The 19,511-nt window shown below is 44.5% G+C and overlaps 3 protein-coding genes across 3 annotated transcripts in view; 2 read left to right on the forward strand and 1 right to left on the reverse strand.

Annotated features, from left to right (window-relative positions):
• Positions 1 to 156: 156 nt before the first annotated feature.
• On the forward strand, positions 157 to 4,808 carry ikbip (IKBKB interacting protein; the record flags this gene model as incomplete). Its single annotated transcript, XM_079236125.1, has 5 exons — positions 157 to 350; positions 440 to 557; positions 1,453 to 2,340; positions 3,051 to 3,272; positions 4,141 to 4,808. The coding sequence occupies 5 exons, from the start codon at positions 157 to 159 to the stop codon at positions 4,705 to 4,707; spliced, it is 1,989 nt and encodes a 662-aa protein (XP_079092251.1). The 3' UTR covers positions 4,708 to 4,808.
• A 1,152-nt stretch (positions 4,809 to 5,960) lies between these two features.
• On the reverse strand, positions 5,961 to 9,331 carry ckap4 (cytoskeleton associated protein 4; the record flags this gene model as incomplete). The annotated part of the gene is made up of 2 exons (XM_079236151.1): positions 5,961 to 7,597; positions 9,005 to 9,331. The coding sequence occupies 2 exons, from the start codon at positions 9,329 to 9,331 to the stop codon at positions 6,386 to 6,388; spliced, it is 1,539 nt and encodes a 512-aa protein (XP_079092277.1). The 3' UTR covers positions 5,961 to 6,385.
• A 1,940-nt stretch (positions 9,332 to 11,271) lies between these two features.
• The window catches only part of bltp3b (bridge-like lipid transfer protein family member 3B), a gene marked incomplete at its 5' end in the record, with an annotated part of 29,704 nt that continues 21,464 nt past the window's right edge, over positions 11,272 to 19,511 (forward strand). Inside the window, one exon of the mRNA XM_079236229.1 lies at positions 11,272 to 11,315. Within this exon, the coding sequence (XP_079092355.1) occupies positions 11,272 to 11,315 (44 nt within the window). The remainder of the gene's footprint in view (positions 11,316 to 19,511) is intronic.

Raw genomic sequence — 19,511 nt, forward strand, 5'->3', positions numbered from 1 at the left:
CACTTTACGTCACGTCAGCGTCCCGCATTATGAACGCATCTGTGCGGGACGTGAGTTATTTTACTCTGCGACGCAACGAATAGCCGGCTGGACTTCTTCGTACCGTTTTGGGGCCCGTTGAATTCATTCAGAGTAAAAAAAAAGAAGCGTGCCAAAATGCCGACTGAGTTAAAACAGAGGAAGAAGTCCCAAAAACACAGCGAAGAAGTGGCCGAAACGTCGGCTGCAAACGTCAAAGATGAGACGCCGAAGGCCAAGAAGGACGCTGGAGAAAATAAAACGTCTTCAAGTTTGGATATTAGAAGTTTAATGTGCGCGCTGTCGCTTGTAGCATGCGCAGCTCTAAGCTGGTAAGTCATCCACAGCATTTGCATCAATATTATTAAACGTTTAGTTTGTTTCTCTCTACTAAAGTTGTTCCTCTCTGTCTTGGCTTCAGGGTGGTGCTGCAACAGAATGAGAGGTTTTCCGAAATTGATGAAAAGTACAAATCTATACACGGAAAGACTTCGAGTCTGTTCGACATGGAGGAAGAAGTGCTGAAGGTTTCTAAAAAGGTACGTTTGACTGATTGGAGCTTTATTAAAGGGCCAATTCACCCAAATTACATGCTAAATGTTGGTATTAATGTGCCCAGGTTTGGATTATTTACATTGCACAATAGATGTGAATGGAATTTAATTAGATATATAATGGCATATAGTTCGAATAAAAGAAAAGTCCCCATATAAAATGTTGACCATAGTTATTTGGGTGGTTCACAGTAATAGTGAAGCATTCTCTGGAAAGTTATTTTGGTTTTTAGACCACAAATTAATCATAGTTGTATTGGGATGGAGGCAGAAGTCTCCGACACATATTTAATAAACCTATATAATATATGATCTTATTTTGTGTTGTTTGTGTGAACGTATGCTTTACGTTTGTCCTTTGTTTTAATGTTTAGTTTTACATGTATTATTACAAATGTGATTCTGCTAGATTTTTTTTTTTACGTGGTTTAGTGAGAAGGGAAACGAGTAAATGAATGGTTCCATAGAAAAGAAGAAAAATCTCACTTTTCCTGTGAAATTCTGGTTAGTTTTACGTTCTCAGCCCATAACAAAATAAACAAATGCAGCAACTAGGGGACAAAGACCTCCACACAGTCCTGTGACGACGCGAGTCGCAAGCATCTGATTTATTATCAAAGGTCAAAGGTCAAGAGAGTTGGGAACTACTGCCTTTATTTAAAACCTTCTGCGAGCTCATTTTTGAAAATGTAAGCAGAACACATGGTCTTTGTCGCATCCCCGTCCATCTCTAGTACCCTCCTGTGCTCCTTCAACACTTTGTCTTGTATCCTTCACGCGTTATCCCACATTGTTTCCTGCTCTGTCTGTAATATGTGATGACTGAGGACCATAGAGCTCCCACAGAAACAGCCCTCCTGTTTTGTGTTGCGGCCCGCAGCTCGCCGCCTCCGAAGACGACCTCCAGGAGGCGCTCTCCACCGTCTCCCTTGCGGCACGTCTCCAGCAGGACATCGCCGCCCTCCACGCCGCCGTCACGTCCATGCAGACCGACGAGAACTCCGCCTCTCGCGACCTGCAGACGGTCAACGCCCACTTCCTGAACGTGACGGAGACGTGGCAGGGGCGCCTGTCCGCCATCGCCGCCGACCTGTCCGCCCTGAAGGCCGAGTCCCGGGACGCCCACGCCGGAGCCACGGAGCGGGTCAACGAGGCCGAGCGGAGGGGCCGCTCGCTGGCGGAGAGGCTGGTGGAGCTCGAGGACAGCACCAGGAGGAACGCCCGAGCTCTGGAGCGCACGGAGGGAGACGACACCAAGCGGTCCCAGGAACACCTGGACTGGAACACCAAGCAGATCCACAAGCTGGAGGAGCAGATCGGCGGCCTCGCCAAGAGGGAGGCGGAGCTGAGCGCCCAGCTGCGGGAGCACGTTCCCCGGGCGCAGCAGTGCGAGGAGCACCTCCCCCAGGTGGAGGAGGCGGTGCGCTCCATCCTGAGGCTGGCGGGCGATCTGAGCGGCGCGGAGAAACGCCTGGAGGAGGTGACGCTACAGGTGTTCGGGACCGAGGACAGCATGCTGAAAGCGATCAACGAAATCCTCGAGATCCGACGGGAGCTGGACACCCTGCAGGCTCAAAACAGCATCCTCAAGATGAAGAACGAGCTGTCCGTGGTGAAGGAGGCGGTCCGCGAACTCACCATGGTGCTGCGGGGAAATGCTGACGACAGCCAAAAGGACTCTGATCCTCTGGAGGACGAAGCATGGAATGAGGAGGAGGAGTGGGAAAAAGAGGAGGAGTGGGAAAAAGATGACACGGATGAGACGACTAAACTTCTCCATGATGACCTCACTGAATGATGTCATTTTTTTAATCCAATAATGAGGAGTTCTGTCTCACTATTCGCTGTAAAAGGCGATCAAAGCTCAGTATTAATGTTTAAAAAAATGTGTACCTCAGTTTAATGTCAGAAAATGGTGACCAGCATTGCATTAATGTTCCCTGATTTCCACATTAACTCTGGTATTCATGCACTGTATTGTACAATCAAAAATATTTATTTGACTGTTTGTTCAATGTGGACACATTTAAGGTTTCTTTAGTAATGTATAAAAAGAAACCAAATTATATGAAAATATGTATCTTTCCATGCAAAACTACATTAGAACTATTTGATTTGCTGTTTTCCCGTCTTATGCAGTCGTAAACTGAATAACTCTTTTTTACAAAACACGCAATTGATGTCTCACATGTTGTGAAGGAATATATCTTTTGTAGATGTGTAATACATCTTAATGTTTTTGATGACTTACTACATTTCCATCTGATTTTGCTTTCACCCCTTTGAACTTCTTCAATAAAAGCACTTTTCTTTTTTACTGAAAAGGTCGTTTTTGTATTGAATCCTTTTGTGTGCAGAGACACTCCTTTCCCTCCTGTGTTTTTCATAAATATAAATAACCTGAAACGATGTCTTGTAACGTGCGATCGCTTTGAATAACCGTCGCCTCCTGAACACAAGCTGTGTGTCCCGTTGCAGTGTGAGGGCGTGCAGCTGATGCTGCAGGGTCTCGGGGGTGAGCGCGGCGCTCTGCGGCCTCAGCTGGAGGCCGTGGAGCGGGACGTGAACCGGCTGAAGGAGTGGGCCTCCGGGCTGAGCGAGAAGCGAGCTCAGCTCCAGACCAGCCAGACCGCCCTGAGGGACGCCGTCGGACAGATCGAAGAGCGCACCTCCGCCATTGCAACAGACTTCGCCAACAAGGTGAGTCGGATTGTCCAAGTAGACGATTTTAAACATATAGATAGATAGATGGATACTTTATTCGTCCCCAAGGGGAAGTGTGTTCGTCACAGTAGCAAGCAAGGTTACATAGAACAAATATAGGAATGAGAATACTCAATGTATACAACAAATTAGCAGAGCGTATTCATTTAGGAAATTAATCAATAAAGAAAGTGCAAAAATGCAAAGTATATGCATTGTGTATGAAGTGAATATAAGTATGTACAGTGCGGGACGTGAGCTAACATTAACGTATTCAGAAATACAACAAAACAAACACACACAAAAAAAAGCTTCAAATCCTCACATTTGAGAAGCTGCAACCAGCAAATGTGTGGCACTTTTGTTTAAGCAATCACTAAAACTATTAATCAATTATAAAACATAGCTGTCCTTGCAGCTCTACAAAAAAAAGAAAAAAAAAGTGTGTTGTTACAAATACACTGAACATGAAAAGATCAGACACAATATGTATGACGAAATACAAATCTAATAAAATAAAATAGCTAATAAAGTAAATATCCTCCTTTCTGTGAAGTACATTTTTGTATTCATTATTATCCCATCTTTCTCTTATAAGACTTTAATCAGCACAAATATATTCAATTAAATCTAGAAAGATTCATTTAGCTAAAGTGAAGCCTTTATTTTCTTGTTTTAAATTCATTATTACCTAAGAGATTCCATCTTTCTAGATCTAATCAGACTTTAATCAGCACAAATATATTGAATTAAATCTAGAAAGATTCACTTATTTTTGTTGTAAACAGTAAAACAAAGATAAATATTTCCTTTCGCTATTTGCAAATGGGTGTCTGACCCTCCGTCCTTCTGTATCCGCCCCTAGGTGGCGTCAGTGAGGACCGATGTGCGCCGGATGGAAGGCCTGCGCTCCGAGCTGGAGTCTCTGCTGACTCAGGTGGCCGAGCTCGAGGACAAAACCGCTCAGGTGGAGCTCAGCATGGTCCAGCGCATCGGGGATGTGCTGACCGGCAGCATCGACCGAGTGGCCGCTCTCCGAGCCGCGAGCGAACGCAACACTCAGGCCGTCGAGCGGCTCCTCAGGCGCGTCCCTGAACTCACCGCCGCCGACGAACAGACGTCCGAGCGCCTGAGGGAGCTGGAGAGCGGCAGAGCTCGTCTGATAAGGACCGTGACCTTCGCCGGCGACCTCAAACCCAAAGTGGCCGCCATCAAGAGGGACTTTGGGGCGTTCGAGCCGCAGCTGTCCGACCTGACTCTGCGGATAGGACGACTAGCAGAGGAGCTCATGAGGAGGGAGGAGGAGGTCGCCGAGCTGAGACAGACACTGGCGAACCTCACTGCGGTGGAGGGAGATTTAAACGTGACCTCTCGACAGGTTAGTGAAATAGCTGATTTATCTGACATTGGAGAGATGCACCGGCCAACATGAGCGACGCGCTTCCAACGTCCTCGAGGTCAACGCCGCCTTCTTCTGCCGTTACATCCGGTCTGCGGTCATACTACTGTTTGAAACTGAAATAAATCTTTTTATAACACCAAACGCTGATGGTCTGGTTTCCCTAACTCATTGAGAAGTATGAATGATGAGAGTGATATGTGAGCGTGCCGATCAACTGCAATGTTGCGGGTTCGATTCCCGTCTTGGGACCTTGGCTGCATGTCACACCTCTCTCTCTCTCTCTCAATTTCTACACTGTCATCTGTCATATTAAATTGAAAATGCCACACAAAAAATAGAGAAGGTTGAACCTGAACATACCTTTCTTTGCTCGGCTGGTTTGTTTCCTTTGTTGACTTCTGTCCACCCAGATTAGAGACACCTGTTCAACATTGTACTTAATTGTTTTGTCACCTTTTTAATTGATTTTTCAGCCGCAAAATTGAGGCTGGTAATGTTTTCCCTTTGTGAACAGATTGTGTCGACGCACTATCAGCACAACCGTATTATTATTAATAATTATAACAATCATCCTTGATGAATAGTCGGCAGCCTCAAAGAAAAACTGAGGGAAATCATTCAGCTAGGCCGCAAGTTATTTATATGAGTTGACTGATGGAGCTTCAGATTAATAAGGAGAATTCCAGTTGCCTCTGACTTCAAACTCCGTTTGGGTACATTTAAAGCAGTTTTTGCTCATTGTGGATTGAATGTTGCACCTTTTTAGACAAAAGCTCCTCACCTTTACCAATGACGTGTTTCAAGACTTGAGAGTCCAGTTATTTCTTCTTCTAACTAAACTATGCAAACCTTGTAAAGAGCAGTTTCCTGCATTCCCTTGGGCGCTCTACATCCTTAAAGGAGTCCAAAATGCCTTCTGGACAATCACAGCTGCAGCCTCAGGTGTTCAACAAGGAAGCACATTTCTGCAGAACACCTGGAAGAGGGTCAAAGGTCAACCTCAAACAAGTCAAATGACATGTTGTCTTCCTGCAATTTGCAGATGAAAGAGCTCAGCGTGTGCGTTCAGTTCGTGTCTCGTCACACTTTATTGTGAACAATAAATAGAATTTTATGTGAGGTTTACTCAATAAATTCAGAATCACGCCCATCACCAAGTGTTCACTTTCCTTCCCGCCTGTACAGTCAATGTATCCCTCATGATGTCACGGTTAAGGCAGCTTAGGCGCCGAATCATCGTTTTTAACCGGTCATGTCACAGAAAGAAATAGGTTCTTCACAGCTTTAGGTCAACAAGAGTTTTTATTCTTGTAAGAAAACAAACAAAGTAGTAAAAAAGGAGTGCTCAAAAAGAGCTTATTATTGCATTTGGTTGGTTTGAAACAAAAAAAACAGCCGTGGCACAGAAAACGTAACAAAACAAAACATTAGAGGATACAAAAACAAAAGGAACTACAGTGCAGAATGAGTGTGTTTTTGAATTCACAGATCAGCAGTACAGCTCTGCCCCTCCCCCCCTTGACCTAACGCCCCACATCGGCTACTTTTCTACCTAAATGTGCAACACCGTGACATCGACCATCAAGTTTGCGGGAAATCAAACAATTCTTCATGGAAACAGGGGGAACGTGGGTAATTGACAGCCTTTGGGAATCATTATTGTCATGTTTTGGTATCCTGATGATGTCACACTGGCATCTCAAACTCCCTACTTTCCCTTCTGGCCTTTGGATAGGCCCGACAGTGTCTTGGTGGTGTCCTGCAGGGCTTTCTGAAGAGCCGCAATAGCTTGATCGTGGCCTTCTAGCTTGGCCGCCTTGTCTTCCAAACCCGCCACCATGCTTTTTAAACTCTGCAGCTGCTCCGGCTTGACGCTGCTGCTGCTGCCCTCCAGAGCAGCGAGCCTCTTCTCCAACTCCACCACCTGCTGACCCAGGCTGGAGTCCTTTGAAGACAGCTTGGTCTGGGCACTGCCCACAGCGGCCATGTTGGACTGCAGCTCCCCCAAACCGCTTTTCAGTGCCTCCATGTCCTGGTCCACGCCAGATTTGACCTCCTCCACGGCCTGCCCCTGTGCAGCTAGAGAGCTTTCGTAGGTGTCGTACTTGGCGGACAGTGACTCCACTTTGGTGACGATGTCTGACACGGACGCTGCCAGCGAATCTCCGATATCCTCCGATGTTTTAACTCTGGCCTCCAGGTCCTCCGATCTTCTCTGGACCAGAGCGGCTTCTTCTTGCGCCCGCTTCTCCACGCCACGGACGGCGTCGACGGCCTGCTCCACGCCGCTCCCCAGGGCCGCGCTGTTGTCCTTCAGAGCCTGGACGTCGGCCTCGGCTGCGGACAGCGACTGCCTCAGGTTCCCAACGGACTCCTGCACCACTGACCTCACCGATTGGACTTCCTGAGACAGCGAGGCTACTTCCTGGTTACGAGTCTGGAGCTCGGACCTCACGGTGACTATCTGCTCCCTGATGGAATCGGCCGAGGCGTCGGAAGCCTCTTTGGCCGATCTGATCTCCGCCACGGCGCCGACGATGGCCGAGAGCTCCTGTTTGATGAGCGCGGGGTCTTCCATGTCGCCCAGACGGGCCTTGAGATCGGCCAGCTGGCTCTGAGCCTCGCCCTGAGCTTCGGTGAACTCCGCCACGTTGGCCGTGATGGACTGACTCACCTCGGCCAGACGCTCCTCCACAGTCTGCTCCAGAGAAGAGAAGGCCCTCTCTCGGGCCTCCTTCACCTCGGTCATGCCCTCGGAAAGGTCCCTCAGTAGATTGTTCTGGAGCTTCTGGAGGGCCTCCTCCACCTTCCTCGTCTCCACCTCGCCCCTCTTCATCCGGCTGACCGCCGCCTCCAGCTCCACCCGCGTGATGCCCAGCGACGACTCCAGTCCATCCACAACGCTGCTCAGAGACTCCACCTGTAGGACGACATGCATTTTAACATCTGCAGGATGTGATCGAACGCATGGACACATCATCATTCACTCAACGTCAAACAGCCCAGTTTTAAGATTTGTGCATTTTTCAGATGATCCAGAGAGTTTTTTAATAGTTTATTTTTGCTTATGAAGGATAAATAGAAGTTTCTCAATCGTCTCGTTAGGACATTTTCACAGTTCTTCAAAAAAGGGCCTCAAATTTGCAATTTTAAAAACACTCAATGGCATCTCATGGTCTTCATCAGTGAATGAAGTTGTCCTATATGTAGCAGAGCTGGCTCAGTCAACTCAGACACATCCCTTTACTGATGAAGACCTTGTGATTTTGTGGAAAGCTCACTATAAATGCTAGTAAGTGGATCTGGCGTTGATATTATTTTATAAAACTACTACTAAGCTCAAGAATGAACTTCAACTGTTGTCTCACTCTTGTAATTTGACCTTAAACTTTAATTATTACACTTCCCAAACATGCTAAATAACATTAAATTCACATTTTGTTCCATATTAGGTTAGTGTCATATTTTATAGTTTAAATTAGCATGGAAGTTCATTCTTGACCTTTGGAAAAGTGTGCAAAAGTATCTCAACAAAAGATCCACTTTTTGCATTTAAAAAAAAAAAAAAAAGATGCAAGAAATAGTACACATAATTAGTTTTTTTTAAAACGTATGTGGTATTTAAACACCCTGGTAAATATTCACAATGCAATCATTGCTCCTCAGTGTCACTTTTACGAGGATACTATAGAAGTGAAGCCCCAGCCAAAGTAAACTTACACAACACACAGTCCCACCTACATTTGCATAAGAGGAGTCATCACTGCTGCAGCAGTGGAGGTACATATAGGTATTTATACATATGTGTATAAATAGTTGTATACATATGGGACTAAAACGTCTTATTGAGTACTTTATGTTCAGGAAGTGAGGAGAGCATGAATGAAACGGGGCAGGACTTCAGTTATATAAGCTGGCCAGTGAACACTGAACAGTGACATGTTTGTATTACCACTAAATAGATCAGACAACAAACAAAATAGAAAACAATAAAAGAACAAATGATTTATTTACACAGGGTCTGAAACTTTTATTTCTTTTTAACTTTTTGGACGTTTGTTGAATGAAAGGAGGTTTAAGGAGGAGGAGAAGGAGTTCACCAAAGTCATCACTGCAGTTGACCAAACCTGCCCAACCCCCCACCGGTACATCCAGTACAACAACGACATGGACAGTTATGTAACATCAAAAGCAATGGCATGCATTGCCTTCATATATATAATATGTATTATAGTCAGAGTGGTGAAAAACAACTTTGACCCCCTGCTGATGTCATTCACTCATCATATCCCTACTTCTCCCCATTGATCCCATCTTGTCCTCCTACCTGTTGAACGACGCTCTCCATTTGTCCGCTCAGCTCTGCGCTCTGCCGCGCGCTCTCCTCATGCCTGACGCTCGTCTCCCGGATTTCCTCCACAACTTGCTGTAAATAAAAAGCAGCAAACCCGGCAGCGCCTAATAACGCGATGTAAAACACCGTGGTGGCGAAGAGGCCGAGGCAGCTCCCCGAGGCTGGCCCCTGGTGCGCGGGGCCACTCACCCCGTTGCTGGCGCTCTTCGGGCTTTTCTTCTGCGCATCGTCTTGGCTGGAGGCGGCGGCGGCGGCGCTCTTCTCGCTCGAGCTGCTCTTCTGTCTGTTTTTGGCAGTCATCGTCAATGGGAGCTCGCCGCTGAGAGGAGTGTGTGTGTGTGTGTGTGAGGTGAGAGCTGCTGGTGTTTTGCAGTCGTGGATGGGGAATGTTTCCAGTACAGTCCCACTAACCGGACCAGTAGCGTATCAGTGAGCGCGTCGTGTCTTTCCACGGGGCTTTTTAGCGTTGAGGTATGCGGATGGGGGCTGTCCCATGTCAAACTTTAGGCTCTGTATGGGTCCACTGTACATACATACACCAGAACAATGAATGCACTTTAGTGATGCTTTATTTCTACACCAGAAACTACATCATTCGTATTCTTTTAAAAACAATAATTAAGTTTCTGCATGAAACATCTCTGGTGCAACAGCAGAGATATTTACTAAAATATGGTTTAAGCAACTTAAGTGAGTTTTCATAATGTTTCAGGATCAAAATGAGCAAAATTGAAGTGAGAAAAATGTCACTGAGATGATCTATTGTAGGATGAAAGATGCTCTAACTTGAGACAAAACGCTGCAGCCTCCTCACAACATTGTTGTTGTTGTCTGAAGTCTGTCATTCAATGTTAGTGACATAACAGCGTGTATTATGACTCTGTTCTGATGTGACACGCGTTCATAAATGCTGTGGTGAATCCAAAACACTGAAGACTGATGCAAACTTCCTGCAACCGGTTTAAAGTTTCTGCAGCCCGGCGCAGGGAGGGGCTGCTGCTTCCCTCCAGCTCGCTCCTCCTTTCATACGTGGCAGCTGCAGGCTGCTGTTCACTCCTTTGGTTATAGAACCAAGCACAGAAAGACTCAAGTCACAGCTTTTATTTGCCCATTGACAACATTATTAATAAATGCCAAGTCCAAGTCGTTTCACTGCATTTCAATCATTATACATGTGATGTGCTTTTTATTTGTTTTAAACGTCCATAAGATTTTATTTCTCATACAAATACCCATTTTCTCGAACGTTTATTTGAGAAACAAGTTTTTTTTGCTAGTTATGTTTATTCTTGGTTTAATGTATATAAAGCATATGAACATCCGCATTTGAACACCAGATGTCACTAAAAGAGCGTGTTATGGTGAGAGCAAACACCCTGAAGCCATGTCCACGATGGAGTATGGACACTGTATGTCACACTGTAACAATGACTAAATGTAAAACAATTATAATTCATTGACATTTAATTGTCATAGCATCTCCCTGTAAAAGATGATTACTGAGCAAACGATGTTCTTAAAAATGTATTTAATGTAATAACACAAAAGTACACAAATGCATTAGTTTGGAAAGACATTAAGACAGTGTTTTGCTTTTGTTGTATGTGTTTATACATCATTTTACTTATAAAGAAATAAGAGTAGATAAAGGTGCAGTCCCAAAATGGGTATATTATACTTCCAGCTGTGTTGTGAAAGGGAATTAACATTTATTTTATATAAAACCATAACTGAATTAATAGGATAACATCTGCAATAACTGAAACTATAACTTTCTGGGTGTTTTCCAGCATATTCATAAATACAATACATACATAAATACTCATCTTTAGGATAACGGGGTTTCCCCAGCGGACCCTGAACGCGTCATGACGCACTACCCCGCCTTGACGGCGTGACAACACACGCCGTCCGTCCGACGCGCTGTCCAGGTGTTCGCTGTATGATATTGCGGAGATCTAGATCTAGGCACCGTTTTTGGAGCTTTATCTGTGTATCCGCACGACATGGCCTAAACGTGGTATGCCCGGCTGTCACTCGGACCTCTGAAATGCTGTTTTCTTCCGCCTCCACTTCCCTCATCTCCCGGAGAGTGAAGCGGGAACACCGTTTAAAGATGAAGACCGACACGGGGAGGAGAATTTGATCCGTGTGTGTTTGTGTGTTTAAACCTCGATATAGCGGTCAGGTTAGCCAGCTAAACTCAGAAACCCGGCTCGGATAATCGGATTTGTGCGACCATGGCCGGGCTCATCAAGAAGCAGATCCTGAAGCATCTCTCCAGGTCAGTCCGGAGCTTTTAACAGACGTTTGGGGAGTTGGAGAGAGAAAAGCACGACGGCGGGGACTCGGACTGTTAGACAGACGTTAGCTAGCTAACACCCAAATGTCATTTTAACGTTTATAAAACGAGACAAACGCCAACAATGCAGTCTTTTATGAGATGTTTCCCCCCTTTTGTCTGGTTGTAAGTTAGCGCGCATCCCTGTTTGTCTGTCAGACTGTCAGCTGCGCTTCTAGTTGACGTAACTGACCCGAGACGTGGCTAGTGGCCCCAGCTAACTAGCTCACACTTTGGTTAGCTAGTAACACTGGTGGTTAACAACAATGGGGTTAGCTAACTAAGCTAGTAACACTGGGGGTTAGCTAGTGACGCTGGGGGTTAACTAGTGATACTGTTGTTAGCTAATAATACTGGGGGTTAGTAACACTGGCCTTAGCTCGTGACATTGGGGGTGAACTGGTGACACTGAGGGTTAACTGGTGACACTGAGGGTTAACTGGTGACACTGGAGGTTAGCTAGTGAGTGAAGGGCTAATCCCTCAATACTTGCTGTAGCAGGCTGAACCTAGTTTGTGGTTGAGACCGATTGGTAAACCAACAATATCAGCCAGAGTGGCCCCGAAGTGAGTGTGAGCTAATAACACACTGACTGCAACATAAACCACTCAATGATGAGAGAACTAGACCTTCATTTGACATTAATGTGTTGCCACATGGTGAAGGTGGAGCCCAGGGTTTGCACAGACTTGCTCAAGGGCAATTTTGGCATGGTTCATGTTTTTTCTTTCTTTCACAACTGTGCCTCCCTGTTGGATGTCCCATAGACCCTCAACACACAACACAAGATCATTAGAGAAGTCTTATAACTGTCAGTTTGCCACCATAATCAAACACTTTTGACAGCATGTTGTCAGCAGAGCAAAATTAGCCTGGTATTGGTTCAGGGTCTGTTTGATGGCGTTACCAAAAAAGCCCCCATTTATTTATTATTATTATTATGTTTTGCTTTTATGGGCAGCATCAGCTTGAACCGCTTTACATGCATTATTTATTTGTTTCCACTGTCCCTCAAGGGACTTTCAATGGACTACTTCCTTGTTTTGTTCTAGCGGCAGAGCTTGAAACGCAGAGCACTGTTTTCCTGCTCTGCACTAACCTGTCGCTGACCTATAACGGAGCACCTTCAAACACGGTAGTGTGTTGAATAATAATAATGAGCGTGTGTTCAACGCCAAGATGGACAGCACTCGCATGGAGTAAAAGAAATGACAGCTGTCACATGTATATTTTGCACTTCGCAGATGACAGTCTTTAAAAAAGCTTATCAGTATGCAGGAGGACCGGCTTGTGTTCATGACAAGAAAAGGCACAAAGATGGTAGTGCTTGGTGAGAAAAGTGTTTTGTGATGACTCGGTTGTGATTTAATTAAATCCTCACATGGCAATACCGTTACAGTGTTTAGGCTTTGTCTTCAAACCTTTCATATTTTGAATTTGTCTGCATTGTCTCCAACACACAGACTTTGAGTGGCATGCCCTTCATTGTCCTCGTAGCCTAAGTTGTGTATTTGTGTCTTCTTGTGTGTGTCTCTCTCTCTCTGCAATGCATAAGTGTTTCTGCACATGACTGTGCATGCCCTCAGCAGCATTAGCGTCTACATTGACAGGAAATGAATAGAAGAGTGGCGATGAAATCTTGTCTTCTCTGATCTTATTTATCCTGGCTTGATTGGCCCGGCACTGAGCGGAAGCTGACCTGCCAGCCAATCTGGCGTCGTTCCGTGGAGTGATGTCACGGCAAAAAGGGCTGGTTTCAGAAAATCCAATCACCCTATGTGCTCTACTGTATATCTGCAAATACAATAGAGCGATATGCATGCTTTGAATGATTAAGTTCGAAGATGGGTTATAGATTTTAGTCAGTTCAGTTGTTGCCTTGTCAGCACCGGCCAGGAATAGTTCTTGCACTGCTGGCTAGATTACTCGTACACACGGCTGTAGGTGTGCTTTGACAACTACAGGTCATGTTGTGGGTGTCAACATGTCCGCTCAGCCGCCACGCTTAATGTTTGCAGAGGACATACGTCTGTCCAGTACTTGTATAGACCAGGACAAGCACCTTTTTCGAGTGAGGCCATCCTTCCAGTTCATTAACTTGGTTGTCCTCTTCTGGCCAATACATGTGCGCTGAGGCATCTCTTTTTTTTTTTTTACAATGTGTACGGTTAGAAGCAGCATTTGTGTGTGGCTTTTCATGTGTGCAAGAATATTATTAATTAATATGAAGTTGGACGAGTTGTTGGCGTGCATTTGTTCTGCGTTTTCCTCATGTGAGAGTGTCGGAGTGAAGAAAGGTCGAACTCAGGTAGCCCCTGGGAGTGATTAGATGACACGGCGTGTTTGTCTGCATTACGGACGGGTTTAGATTATCGACGGGACCCTGGATCACAGCCAGACAGAGACAGATCCTGTTACACATGCAGACACACGCAAATATAGATGGATGGCGAAATGGCCAAACGCAAGTCAGACTCTTTTATTGTCTCTTCTGTGTTCCCTGCAAAAGAGAGTTTGTCTTGCTTTTGCAGGGAGCTCGATAGGCCACAAGCTCAGCTGGTAAATAATGTGATACAAGAGCTTAATTTCAGGTGTTGAATAATGAGACTCAAACTTGCTATTAATGGCTGGTCTTGTGGCAGAGATATTGTATTCCCAAAAGGGACTTGGCTTGTCTAACTTTCTTCCCTCTGACTTACTATTCCACCTCTCCGTTCTCGTTTTCCTCTTCCTGTCCTTTCCCATAGTTTGTAACCTGCTCAACATTTCTTGCAAGAGTTTATATTTGTTTTGAAGGAACCAAAAAAAGGTCACACACTGTTGCAAAATGTCTTTATGCTTAGAGATCCATACCATCTTGATGTACAGACCGCTTATTATTGTCACAAGACTGCAGCACAGCAGTCATGCAAACTGCAGACGACATACTCTACATCCTCAGTCCCAGGGGGGATGTGGAAATCCTTGAGTGGTAGACAGTGATTTGCCTGCTGCGCACAAGGCAAATCTGTTGAGAGACAAACGGACACAGAATAGGCCCCGACGAAGGAAAAGATAATTGCTAGCGTCTCATGGAAAGAGTTCATGACCTGCGAGATTGGGCTGGTATGCCGCTCTTCTTCTTTCATTACGAAAGTGTAGCATTCAGGTCCAATACTCCGTTTTCATCCATGTCGGGCTGCTTTTATCGTTTTTTGATTGATGGAACAATGATGCGTTTGGTTATTGGAAATCGTAGCTCAACTGATCCCACATGAAGTTCACCCATTACATTTTCAATCGGTAAAAAGGAGACGGGCTCATTCAGGGGGCCATTTTCAACTCTGAGTCAGCAGAGTTTGAGCACCATGGGACTGGGAGGCCAGTGTTGGGAACGTGCTTTCTATTGTGTGCAGCGCATATATATATATATATATATATATATATATATATATATATATATATATATATATATATATATATATATATATATATATATCTCTCTCTATCAGAAGTGTCCGTTCTGAAGCTTTGCAGTGTGGGAGATGAGTCCATTTCTGCTGTCGCGCTTGTCGTCATGAGCCTCTTTAGGTCCGACTCGTCCCGTCCTGCAGTAGCAGTGTGATGATGCACCACACTGATGAACTCCATTATTTCCAGTGTTATGGCTCACTGCTGGTGGGAAGGCTATTATGACATGAGTCACGACCGAGTGTCTAGCTGTGGGTGTATCATCAGTGCGTGTGTGTCTCCTTCACACCGAGTTTTGCACCGTCTCCACCAGTTCATGAATATTCCAGGCCTCAGCTGCCAATATAGACTTGCTTCACTTTGACAGGTTGTCTGCGTGTTGTTGTTGTTGAATTGTTGACGTGTGTGTAGGAGTTTGTGCACAGCTGTAGATGTGTGTGTGTGTGCCTTTGCACTTGTGCTGATATGTGGGCGAGAAAGTAATTCATATAATCCATCTTGATGATAACTTTGAGGTGACTCTGTGTTTTTAATAACTATCCTATCAGTGCTGCGTAATCTGTTTTTGTCTGTCAACACATTCGAGCAATGGACTTTTTGCCAAGAGCTTTAATATCAGAGCAGTGCTGTGCAGAATTATAAAGCAAAGAAGTTCAGATGTCATCAACATGTTTGAGTTTTTCTTTCTTGGTATGATGTTTACTCATTCCATTGCCAGCCATATATTATAATAGTTTATAAGTTGCCCTCCTGTGTTGCTGTAGGTTAAGAGGAAGACTGCTGACACTACCCAGGCATCTAGCAACCCGTGACCACTTTATTTTTTTTATAGCTATATCAATAAAACAACAACGATTTCCCAGTAAAGACAGCCGGACTTTGTTATATGCACTTTTGGAAAAAAAAAACTAAATAAGCAAGACGGTCAGATGATAACGTTGTAAAAGGCCATGTTGCCCACCCTCAATCAAACTTCAACAGAACATTTCTCAAGATGGTACTATTTAATGAATATTGGGTAAAGATGTCAGACAACAGCAACAGATGATATAAAATAAAAAGAAGGTTCATGTGCATGGGTGGTTGTTATTTTTAGACCCACACTTTTAGGCAGTCTGCCTGCAAACACTGCAGTGCTGCTGCCTCGAACAGTAATGAACAATATTTGTTTTCCCACAAGCCAATGAAAATATATTCAGAAATATAAACAATATTGGGTTTACGTTTGACGAGCTTGCTTCATATAAAACATTAGCGAGGCTTGCGTTAAAGTGAAGTCTGTCAACCACCACCGTGTTAAACAAATGAGCATGATTTTACGAACACTTTAAAGACATTCAACTTATTTTGTTGGATTGTCTGAGTGTTCCACATCTACCACAGGCATCTTTTCGGCTTTATTGGTTGTTTGTTGGTTTTGTCAACCGGTCTCCAACGAAGTCCAGTCCCTTGATACTCATCACACTCTGCTGTTGACACTGAATGAGCTAGCGAAGGATTTAGAGGCCACTTTAAATGTCACATCCTTCATTCTTGTCGTTGAGCCAAAGCCTGCTGCTTGGTCTAATGAGCACTGGCAGGCATGAATGTGGTGCGGTATCAGACCCCCGCTCCCCCCCTTTTTTTTCTTCTGGAAAAACACTCTTAAATCCCAGAGGATGTCTCTATGCCTCTATTTCTTTCCTTCTTTTTTTAAATCTCTATTTTCTGTGTGTCTCTTTCTGTCTGGTTGTCTTTGTCTCTTTGTGTTGCCGAAAGTCTTGGTTGCTAAAACAAGCCGGTTGTCCGTTTGAGTCACTCTCGCCGTCATTCCTTCTGGCTCGTCTCTGGCTGGCGCTGATGTCATCAGGCTGCGCCACGAATGCACCGTCAGGGGGCATGAAAAGGTGTCTCTGTTTTCCATTCACGGGATCCACACAGACATCAGCAGAAAAGAGGTGGCGGACTAAAAGTCTGCTCTCACAGGGACAACGTGGCAAATTCGGCCTACTGTTGCAGACGTCTTTACGTTGATTCTCACACACACTCACATTACAATGAAGACGGTACATGAGTTATGGGTTAAGACCGAGGGGAATTTGGGCTTTTTACATTTTTATTTCTTTACCATTGAGTGGTTAATTCTCCGTCGCAGCCAGTAGCTAGTCCTAATCTCTTCATGGGCCTGGATTTGGTCCGGTGAGCTCGGCCCTGCTGACTGGCATAATGACGGATGGCAAGAGAGCTGTGGATGAAAGGGGAAAAGACGACGCCGTGTGAACTTAATACCCTCTGCTTCTTGCTGTGGTTCTCAATAACAAGTCCGCCTGTGTCATTTAGCTTATTTAGCGCGAGGCGAGACAGCGCGTCAACAACACATTATTACAGCGTTGGTTTATTTAGGACTTTTAGAAGAAGGGTAGAGAGGAAACGACGGGTAGCACCAGGGGGAGACCGAGCCGATAAGGAGCCAGTGACGCTAGCTTGGCTCGCTGGTTGATACTTGATCAGCAGCGGGAATGAATATTTCACTGCTTACAAGGCAACAACACCCTTCTCAGAGACAGACTGTGGTTCTGAATGCCCATGTGAGCGCACGTCCACGTAATATTATTTGTTTTTTGTTTGCGATAGGGAGGTTTTTGTGTTTGTGTGTCTTGTTCCCCGATACCAGCGCGCTCACAAAGTCTGTTTATGTCTGCGGTTATTGCTGAATAATTTACGGGTTACACGTAGAATTGGAAAAGAATCTTAACACAGCAAAGGAGAAGGTGTTGGAGAAACTGAATCACTGTAAAACACGGGCAGCAGAATCATAAAGCGTTGCTCACGGGACAAAGTTTCTTTTCATACTCAGTCTTGCATTGTCTTGCATAAGACCGTGATAAATAAATCCTTTTGTCCACCCGAAAGTATCCAGTTACAGAGTGACGTAATCATACTTTTTAATGGTTCTCTTTTAGTTTTGTATTGATAACGATCACTATATTTTAGCAGTCATCCTGAGTTTCGGTATTCGATGTGGTATCGGGAGACAAAAGCTTGGGACGGTTGATATCTGATCAAAGTCTTGCATTAAGGAGCTGTTTTTGTTTGTTTTGTTTGTTTATTTTTGGGGCTAGGTGTTGATCCTCACCCTCTCTACTGTCCTTGTCAGACAAAGGCAAAATGTCACAAAAACATAAATGTAATAACATAAGTGTATCAAGAACAAAATCTTACATACAGTATCTAATAAGGGAGCACGAATAAGCTTTTGAATAGATGACACTCCTTCACTCCAAAAATAAGCTACGTTATCAGTGCCGGAAATCAGGTATTTCAAATGATTCCGATCCATCGCTGATTGGAGCACATTTGCACACATTCCTCGCTGCATATCTAAGTTAGTAGGGCAGTAAAATACTAAAACTTTGGTCTATTGACTCCCGGCCAAGACAAACGGGTCACTCTGTCAGTAATGTGCGTTGGCGGTGAAACTCTGAGCTTTGATCCGGCCCCATTTACAGACACAGTAAGTGTGTGTGTTTAGAGATTAGCTCCTAACAAGATTTAGCCTACTTGTACTGTATGTTTGCGTTTTTAAAAAGAGTTTTAACCCTACTAACAACCGGCAAGCGTATTTCTAGTTCCCCTCCAGTTCTTTACCTCCTGAATACAGTTATTTTCCCTGCATTGTTGCACCCCGATGGTTTCAAACGTGACGCAGACTAAAACCAGGAGGACATGGGCCTTCACACGTCAAAGGACGACGGCTGTGTGGCTCTTGACAGCTGGAGAATGTGAAATACATACTATCTGTTTCAAGAGATTCCATCAGACTGGTCTGCTGAGATTTACGGGTCAATAATCCATTCATTATCTGCTCACCGTGCTAACTTATTAACCAATAATCAGACTGCGAGCGGGGGCAGAAAACTCTTAGGTCATGGACACTGGAGTTTGTTTGTTCAAGCATATTTACTGAAGCAAAAGAGCAAATGCATAAACACACAGAATCACCGCCGCTCAGAGAGACCTTATATATAAATAAATCGCATTTCCTGTGACACTGAGATTGTAAATATGAATACAAGCTCATACCTTTTTTAATTAAAGGGGAGTATTTGCATCTGATGCCGTGTGAGGGCCGAGTACACTCTGTCCTTTCTGGGAACACACACATATTGTCCAGCATGGATCTCACAAAGGGCAATTATCCTGAGCTCTGACATATAACGGTGTCAGACTGAGGGCTTTCACCGTGCCTCCCACTGCACGATCCTGTCTTTTATATCCTCTTTATTGAAACTTAAAAAAAACTATTTTTTTGACCTTCTGTACCTTCCCCCTGTCATTGAGGAAACTATAGAAACGAAGCAAACAAATACAGCTTAAATAGAGAGAGAGGCTATTTTATAAAGGCAGGTTTGAGTGTACGCAGTATTTGTTTCCATTCTGTGTCTCATAGTTTGACTTGAACAGCAATAACCCTAAATTATAGGATTTGTTTTTTGAGTGTGTTATTAAAATGATGTGGGTTTCACTCTGGAATAAATAGCTTGCTTAAGAAAATACTGTTTATTGCGTGATATTCAAATGACAAACATGCATTTGAAAAGCAATACGTGCGCTTTGCATTGGACAGGAATCCCTCTGTTCACATCCAATACAACAACCCTAACAGCTGGGGGTTTGAACCTGTTTTTATACACATTCCCGGGCTCAACG

Source organism: Taurulus bubalis (assembly GCF_910589615.1).
Source record: "Taurulus bubalis genome assembly, chromosome: 20".
Lineage (NCBI taxonomy): Eukaryota > Metazoa > Chordata > Actinopteri > Perciformes > Cottidae > Taurulus > Taurulus bubalis.